Raw genomic sequence first — 9670 nt, 5'->3', positions numbered from 1 at the left:
GCCACTTTAATTAGACACTGAATACTAGTTTCCTTTTCCCAGTTTTTAATACCAACTATTTATAAATTAGGATACCTTTAATAAAATTTCTCCAAGTCACATCCTGGCAATTACACAGAAGATTAAACCAATCTATTAAAATACACAGGGATTAAACCAATCTATTAAAATCCTGCCACCTTAAGCTCTTTCTCGATCGGGTGCACATTAGATAATTTTTCCCTTACCCGGTACCTCCTCATAGCTTAACGTGATAGGCAAGAATTCTTTTTTTTTTTTTTTTTTTTTTTTTTTTTTCTTGAGACGGAGTCTCACTCTGTCACCCAGGCTGGAGTGCAGTGGCATGATCTCGGCTCACTGCTAGCTCCGCCTCCCGGGTTCACGCCATTCTCCTGCCTCAGCCTCTCTGAGTAGCTGGGACTACAGGCGCCCGCCACCACGCCCGGCTAATTTTTTGTATTTTTAGTAGAGACAGGGTTTCACTGTGGTCTCAATCTCCTGACCTCGTGATCCGCCCCGCCTCGGCCTCCCAAAGTGCTGGGATTATACAGCGTGGCCACCGCGCCGCCAAGAATTCTTAAGCCTGGCTATTACACATTTCTTCCATTTTGTGGTATTGCTTACTTTAGAAACATTTTCCAGTAAAAATGTCTATGGGGGCAGGCACAGTGGCTCATGCCTGTAATCCCAGCACCTGGGAAACTAAGGTTGGAGGATTGCTTGAGCCCAGGAAGTCGAGACAAGCCTGGGCAACATGGCAAGACCTTATCAACTACAAAAAAAATTAAAAATTAGCTAGGTGTGGTGGTACACACCTGTAGTCTCAGCTACTTGAAAGGCTGAAGTGGAAGGATCACTTGAGCCCAGAGGTTGAGGCTACAATGAGCCACAATCACGCCAACTGGCATTCCAGCCTAGGCAACAGAGAGAGACCCTATTTTCAAAAAAAAAAAAATTCTCTTTTTTCTCCCTTTAGGGCAATGGATTCTTTAGCAATACCAAGATCATAATAAAAGGAAGAAAAAATATAGGACAGTATCACATTTCAAACAGATTTTAGAAATTCAGACTTGCTCTGAAGTGAGAATGCTACCAATTCTTATCCCATTCTAACTGCTAACCTGTTAACTACTCCAATTATTCCAAGTTTGACTGGAATAACCCTTCCCATCAATACATCCATGGCATCAGTTACCCGCATCCATGAGATCAAGTTTAGTGATTACAGCTAGGGTTCTGCGACCTGGTAAATGCAAAAAGAGAAAAGGGCAAAGAAAAGAAAGAAAGAAAATGATCCATTAAATAAAACTATTTAGTATTAATAAAGGAAAACCCTCATCTATAATCCCACTTAGTATTACCTCTGTCATCATTTTGGTAATGCCTTACTTACCAGTGCTTTTTTAAAAAATAATGTTAAACATTGTGTACAATTTTTTAAAAATTTTTGCCGGGCACGGTGGCTTCACGCCTGTAATTCTAGCAGTTTGGGAGGCCAAGGCAGGTGGATCACCTGAGGTCAGGAGTTAGAGACCAGCCTGACTAACATGGTAAAACCCCATCTCTACTACAAATACAAAATTAGCCAGCATAGTGGCAGACACCTGTAATCCCGGCTGCTCGGAGGCTGAAGCAGGAGAATTGCTTGAACCCGGGAGGCAGAGGTTGCAGTGAGCTGAGATCGTGCCACTGCACTCCGGCCTGGGTGACAGAGCAAGACTCCGTCTAAAATATATATATATACTATATATATAAAATATATATATACTATATATATAAAATATATATATAGTAGATATATAAAAATATAGATTTTTTTTCACACGTAATTTTTTGTTGACTCTTAGGGCTATTTTGTAAGCATTTAAAAAATCTGTATAAAATTTACATCCAGGTGATATGGCCCATGCCTGTAATCCCAACACTTTGGAAGGCCAAGGCAGACAGATTGCTTGAGCCCAGGAGTTCGAGACCAGTCTGGGCAAAGTAACTCTGTCTCTACAAAAAATAGAAAGCAGGGTGTGGTAGTCCTAGCTACAGGTGAGGCTGAGGTGGGAGAATCACCTGAGCCCAGGTCAAGCCTGCAGTGAGCCATGATTGCACCACTGCACTCCACCCTGGGCAATGGAATGAGACCCTGTCTCAATAAACAAAAATTAAAATAAAAATATTTACTCTTTTTTGGTGTACAGTTCTAAGAGTTTCGACAAATGCCAAGAGATATGTCACAACCAACTCAAGACATTGCCGCCCCCTCCACCAAATTTTCTTATGCTAACCAATCAAACCAGTTTTCCATTCCTAGTTTTGCCTTTTCTAGAATGTGTTATATAAATGAAATCAGATAGTACATAACCTTTTGAATCTGGCTTCATTTAGCATAATGCATTTGAGATTCATCTGTGTTCTTGTATATTAATAGTCTGTTCCTTTTTATTGCAGAGTAGTGTCCCATTGTATGGAATGTACTATACTTTAGTTTCACTCCCCATCTGAGAAATACGTGAGTTGTTTCTAGTTTTTGAAAATTATGAATAAAGCTGCTGTAGACATTTGCATACAGTTTTTTATATGAACACTGGTTCTCACTTAACATGGTTAAACACCTAGGAATGAGACTGCTAATTTAACTTTATAAGAAGCTGCCAGACTGTTTTCCAAAATTAATACACCACTCCCACCAGCAATGTGTGAGAGTTCCAACTGCTCTGCAGAGTGTACAATTTTACCTATGGTATTCTTCAGTTATAAGCATTTTTCTTTTTTTTTGAGACATTGTCCTACTCTGTTGTCCAGGCTGGAATGCAGTGGCACAATCTCGGCTCACTGTAACCTTCGCCTCCAGAGTTCAAGTGATTCTCATGTCTCAGCCTCCCAGTAACTGGGACTACAGGCATGCACCACCATGCCTGGCTGATTTTTGTATTTTTAGTAGAGATGGGGTTTCACCATGTTGCCCAGGCTGCTCTGGAACTTCTGGCCTCAAGCGATCCACTGGCCTCAAGCGATCCGCTCACCTCAGCCTCCCAAAGTGCTGGGATTACAAGTGTGAGCCACCATGCCCAGCCTACAGCATTTTTCTGTATTGCTACAAATCTACAAAATCATCCTTTTTAATTATTTCATATTTTATTATTGTAATTTACTTAATCCTTCCAACTGCTGGCCGTATTGTTTCTAATTTTTTATACTATAAATAATACTGGGCCAGATTATTTCCTTATGATGTATTACTAGATTATGATTAGTAATCAAGCCAGGCGCAGTGGCTCACTCTTGTAATCCCAACACTTTGGGAGACTGAGGTGGGAAGATCACTTGAGCCCAGGAGTGCAAGTTTGCAGTGAGGCATGATTGTGCCACTGCACTCCAGGCCTGCGCAACAGAGTGAGACCCTACGTAGGGTAGATTAGATTAAAAACATGACAATATCTATGGCTCAAGGGTCAGTTTAAAATAGAGTTTATACATATAAAATGCTTAACAGGTTTTTTGTTTGTTTGTTTGTTTTTTATGAAGGTCTGGCTCTGAGCCCAGGCAAGAGTGCAATGGCATGATCTCAGCTCACTGCAACCTCTGCCTCCCAGGCTCAAGCCATCCTCCCACCTCAGCATCCCAAGTAGCTAGGACCACAGCCCAGTGCCACCATACCCAGATAATTTTTTTTTTTAATAGAGATGGGGCTCTCACTTTGCTGCCCAGGCTGGTCTCGAACTCCTGAGCTCAAGTGATCCACCCACCTTGGCCTCCCAAAGTGCTTGGTATTACGGGCATGAGCCACTGAGCCCAGTCTACTTTAAATAATAAAAATAAAATGTAAATAAACTCTTTGATATAGTTTATCTTTAACTGAAATGAACACTATTTACTCAAGTGGTAAAAAAAAGTTTCTTAAAAACTTGAAATATAAAATTTTGGGGCCAAGTGTGGTGGCTCACGCCTGTAATCCCAGCACTTTGGGAGGCTGAGGCAGGCAGATCACGAGGTCAGGAGATCGAGACCATCCTGGCTAACACGGTGAAACCCTGTCTCTACTAAAAATACAAAAAATTAGCCAGGCGTGGTGGCAGGTGCCTGTAGTCCCAGCTACTCAGGAGGCTGAGGCAGGAGAATGGCGTGAACCCAGGAGGCAGAGCTTGCAGTGAACCGAGACTGCGCCACTGCACTCCAGCCTGGGCGATAGAGCAAGACTCCATCTCAAAAAAAAAAAAAAATTGTTAAAGTGACCCTGCTTGTGGGAATTTTTATTGGCAGTCTTAGCATTATTTCCTATCAAATTTTTATTTGAAATTATTCTTCAAAGCAGGGAAAGAAAAACATGACACAACCTTCAGACCCTCTGAATAGTAAGGTGAAAAAAATGGTTTCTATATGAGGCCACGCATACATTTGTTAGCTACAATAGTAACCACTCTCTTAGAAGCTAGCGTTTTATATATACTACGAGATGTGCACTACATCATTAGTCAAGATCAGTGACCTACAGTATGAACTAATCCTTGGGGCTAAAATGCTTCATGAAAGGATGCTACCTTCATTTCTAAAAATCCCCTGTGCCTTGAGCATGTCTAAATATTTTCTACCTCTGCAGAATGTAGATACCATAATTCTCTACTGTACCATAATAATCTACAATGATTATCTACTGTGTTTTTTTTTTAACAGACAGAGTCTATGTTGCCCGGGCTGACTTAGAACTCCTGGCCTCAAGCAATGCTCCCATCTCAGCCTTCTGAGTAGCTGGGACCGCAGGCACATGTGACCACACCTGGCTATGTTATTTATTCTTAAAAGTCAGCCATTCAAATACCTAGGTCGCAAAACAAGAAATCCTTTTTGCAAAGCCACTGTGTTATTTTTAAATTATTAGGTAACCATTACGAATAAAGATGTGAAATATTTTCGCCTAGTCTGTATAGCAACTTAATAACCTTATTTTCCATCAGAATTTCTATTTTTATAAACAAAAATAGGAAAGCATTATCTTTTAAATTTGTATTCACAACTAGAGATACTGTTTTTTAAAGAGAAAAATTCCTTTCTCAAGGGTAGATTTACCATTGTAAAATAAGCATCTCATTAAATTTAACATCTGTCCTTACCATCTGGGTCTACCTCTCTTGAAATTTTAAGTGCCTCTGATGTTGCCATATCTGTATTAGCAGCAGTGACAGCGAGGATAATGGAATTTGGGTTACTGATGAACCGAAGAATGAGCTCTCTGATTTGAAGCTCAATATCCTTAGGTTGATCACCTACAGGCACCTAAACCAAACAGAGATGAGCAAGGAACTAACAATTAAAAACCAACTCAGCTTTTTTACCCACATTTAATCCACAGAATATAGGTGTATCCATTTACAAATAGTTAAAATAAAAATAAAGACATTACTAATATACTACAATGGTATTTATGAATCTGGTAATGTGTCAAATCTCAAAGTATAACTTTTGCAAATATCAAAAGTTGATTTAATACAATCCCATGTTAAGAACTGGTCAATGTTGATTGGCTAGATACAAATTCATTCACTCATTCATTCAATTACCAAGTGTTTACTGGCAGCCTACTCTATTTCAGGCACTTTTCTGAATGTGATTTCAGGTCATGTCAGATTATGTTACAGTAGTGAATTTTAAAAAGACCAAACTTTCTGCCTTCATAGAACTTACGTTTTAGTAATAACAGGCATATAATAAACAAAAACATATATATAGTATCCAGATGGTGGTAAGGGCTGTGGGAAAATAAGGCAGAACAGCAAGCTAGGGAATGATTAGAGATGATTCTTTTTGGTTTTTTTTGAGACAGGGTCTCACTGTATCACATAGGCTGGAGTGCAGTGGTGCTATCATAGCTCACTGTATCTTCGAACTCCTGGGCTCAAATGATCCTCCTGCCTCAGCCTCCCAAAGTGCTAGAACTACAAGCATAAGCCACTGCACCTAGCCATTAGGATTATGATTTTAATGTTTTAAATTGGATTATGTTTTTAAATAGAGTAATCAGGGAAACTTCACTGAGACAACTGACACTTAAGAGAATGAGCAGAAATTAAGCCAGTAAGGGAGAGATAACATCAGACATCTGGGGGAAGAACATTCCAAAGAGAGTGAACAATAAGGGCAGGAGGCTGGAGCAAGAGGAGTTAGGAGAAGAATAGGGACATACCAAGTAGATACTTTAGACCCCTGTAATAACTTGGGCTTTTACTCTTAGTGAAATGGGAGAGGTTTTAAGTCAAGGAATGACAAGGAACTAGAGAGGTTTTGGGCCAAGAAATGACACAATGGAATTTTCACTTTCATCGTATCACTGTCTACTAAGATGAGATCACGAGGACGATCTATTATTTATTATTGTGCAGTAATCCAGGTAGCATGATAGTGGCTAGATCAGGACAGTAAATATGAATTTATAAAACATGACTGAGTTCTGGATATACTGTAAAGGTAGGAAGAGCCAAGAGGATTTGCTGGCAGGAAGTGGGATGTGGGATAAATGAGTGTCAAGGATGACTACAAACTCTGGCTAAGCAATTGGTAGAATGGAGTTGCCATTTATTTATTTAGAGACAGGGTCTCACTCTGTTGGCCAGGCTGGAGTGCAGTGATGCAATCATAGCTCACTGTAGCCTCAAATTCCTGGGCTCAAGCAATCCTCTTGCCTCAGCTGGGACTATATGCATGCACCACCATGCCCGACTAACTTTTGTATTTTTTGTAGAGACGTGGTCTCCCTGTGTTGCCCAGGCTGGTCTCAAACTCCTGGGCTCAAAGAATTCCTCCCATCTTGATCTCCCAAAGTGCTGGGATTACAGGATAAGCCCCCACGCCAAACAGAGATGGGCAAGGAACTAATAATTAAAAATCAACTCAGCTTTTTTATGAGTTGTCATTTATTGCAATGGGGGAAGACTATAGATGGACCAAATCTAGTTGAGGAACAGGTCAGGAATTTGGTATTAGAGTTTGAAATGTCTATTAGACATTTAAGTGTATATGTCGAATAGCAACTAGACATACAAGTCTGGAGATATTTGAATGCCGTCAATATACAGAGCCTTACATAGTTAAAGCCATAAAATATGATGAAATCATCAAGGGAAAGCGTACCTAGAGAAAACAAGAGTTCCACAAACTAAGCTCTGGGGCACTCACTGTTTAGACATTGCGGAGATGAAAAGAAACAGCAAAAGAGACTGAAAAGGAGTGGCCAGAGAGACTGGAGATAAACCTATAGAGTGTGGTATCCTGGAAGCCAAGTAAAGAAAGTGTTTCAAGGAGAAAGGAGGGCTCAACATTATCAAACGCTGCTAACAGATCAAATCAAAGTGATTGCAAAAAGAAGCTGATTATTCTCATATGGGATGTCAACGAAGTGAAAACAACCTGACCAAATCTACAACTATTCCTTCCTTACCTTGGTCATTCCTGGCAAATCCACAAGTGTCAAATTGACAACGTTGGGTGAAAAAATCTTAAGATGAATTGGTTCAGGGCTTACTCCCTAGAAATAAATTTTAAAATATTATATTAAAATTTCAATGAACCATGAAGTAATAAACTTCAAGTACACAGACATTAATGCTTTTAAAAATGAATTAAATTATGATCCCTAAAACTTTTTTTTAACAATCAAAACTTGATGAAACACATGGGAAGTCAGGTAGCCAGACATATTAACAGGTTATAATCCTACCTCTATCCCTGTATCATATTATATGTACATGTATTATATACCATCTATTATTTTACATTCTTTTCTCTTGATTATAAACATAAACTTTTCTTTTTTTTTTTTTTTTTGAGACAAGGTCTCACTCTATCACACAGGCTGGAGTGCAGTGGTGCAATCATGGCTCACTGCAGCCTCAAAATCCTGGGCTCAAGCAATCCTCTTGCCTTAGCCTCCAGAGTAGCTGGGACTACAAGGCGTGCGCCACCATGTCCAGATAATTTCTTTTTTATGTTTTGTAGAGACCGGGTATTACAATGTTGCCCAGGCTGGCATATGCCATTCCTTAAATACGTTTAATAGATTTAGTGCTGAATAAAAGAATAATGTATTCCTCACTATCCAAATTTATGAGGTTCCGAGTTCAGAGGGTAAGGCATAGATTAACAAGTTGTCCAAATCAGCCTGGTTCCTGATCTTTGAATATCAAGTGGCCAGAATGTGTACAGTAAGAGATTCCTCAAGAAGTTTATCTAACTCTTTAATCTCTAGTAAGAATTTGGATAGTGAGAGAGACGTGTATTTTCTCTCCTGTAGACCAAGATTACTGCGTAGGCTCCCTCCTCTTCACCACTGGCCCTCTACAAGTATTAGGATTGAATCGACTACATGTAAAAAGACACTTATGAGATGTTTATACCCTGTCTTTGTACATGCCCTTCTTTAGCCTTTAATATATCCTCTCATCATCTGTTTAACTACCTTCCGTTTTCCCTCATTAACCCACTGAGAATTCTAATTTCCCAGCAAGTTTTTAATATCCTTTACTCCACGTTCCCTATACAATTATATTTGCTATTTTAGATTACTCTGTGCTATTTTTCCATTATAAATACTCCAGTGTTCCAAAGCCAACAAATGTCACTATCTGGCATACCTACTTAGGTTGTATATTTCTCAGGATCTTTATTGCCATGGCATTCCCTATCAGTCCAATACGAAGCTCTGCCCAGTGCCTTTGCAACTCCAATCTCACAGACATTTTAAATCCTTCAGGGCTATATGTTAGGCATATGCAGTCATTTGCATATTTTGACATAAAAATTATATCAGATCAAAATATCATTTACTTCATTACATACGTGACTTGGGAAAGAAGAGATGTTTCATAGATTTGGGGTTGGGGGACTTTTCATCTTTTAGACACTGTGGATGAAAAGCTGCTAGGTAAGTAAATTATATCCTCAACATAAATTAAACATCTTGTAGGTATATAGACTCAATCTTTAATGACATTCAGTTTAGTGTAACTAAAAACATTTCTGAATCACCACAACACTCTAAATTCTGGTACTGTGTAAAATTACCACCAATTGCTGAGTTCAGTAAGTAAATGGGGACTGTAGGAGAAGGAATTCAGACTGATGTTATGATCAATAACATTCCAAAAGCCAAAAATATCCCTGATATAATTAGAGGAATGACGACAAGCTCATCGAGTTTCTGGCCACTTTTTCAACCCCTTCTACACAACATGGTTACTAGAAATTCAGGGAAGTATGGCAACAGTAGCAGTAGCTCAAAGGTAACCAGCCTAGAGTTCAATAATGAACAAAGCTCAGTCAGTCACTGTAACAGCAACAAATATCCTGAACAGTCATAAAGGTTAACATGACTCTAAAAATGCCTTTCTGTCAGGAAATAATCTTTTAGCATAGTAACTGGCAAATACAAGGATTCAATATTTGTTGAATATTATTACTAGGCTAGGGCCCACTTGTGGGATTAAATGTGCCTCTGGATAATATAAGAATGGAGCTAAGAACAAAAAGGAAGGGAAATAAAAATTTCAAGAGATACATATAAAAAACATAAAGAGAAAAACAATAGGAATAAAGAAGAGAGAAGACAGAAGACAGCAGGATTCAGGCAAGGCAGTGATAGTACCTAGTGTCAAGATTAATAGTATCTTAGATACCTAACTTACTTTAC

The 9670-nt window shown here is 39.1% G+C and overlaps 1 protein-coding gene across 7 annotated transcripts in view; it reads right to left on the bottom strand.

Annotated features, from left to right (window-relative positions):
- Nucleotides 1-9670, bottom strand: part of DNM1L (dynamin 1 like) — a 90672-nt gene that overhangs the window by 52812 nt on the left and 28190 nt on the right. For 6 of the 7 annotated variants that reach the window (XM_030804866.1, XM_030804868.1, XM_030804870.1 and 3 more), the window contains 2 exons: nucleotides 7424-7510; nucleotides 5103-5265 (listed from right to left, as the gene is read on the bottom strand). The exons of the other annotated variant lie outside the window; for it this stretch is intronic. In XM_030804866.1, the coding sequence (XP_030660726.1) occupies nucleotides 5103-5265; nucleotides 7424-7510 (250 nt within the window). The remainder of the gene's footprint in view (nucleotides 1-5102; nucleotides 5266-7423; nucleotides 7511-9670) is intronic. 7 annotated transcript variants of the gene reach the window in all.

The sequence above is a fragment of the Nomascus leucogenys genome, chromosome 23 (assembly GCF_006542625.1).
Source record: "Nomascus leucogenys isolate Asia chromosome 23, Asia_NLE_v1, whole genome shotgun sequence".
NCBI classification, from domain to species: domain Eukaryota; kingdom Metazoa; phylum Chordata; class Mammalia; order Primates; family Hylobatidae; genus Nomascus; species Nomascus leucogenys.
Note: the sequence above shows the minus strand (reverse complement) of the source record. Positions and strands in the feature narration are given on the sequence as shown.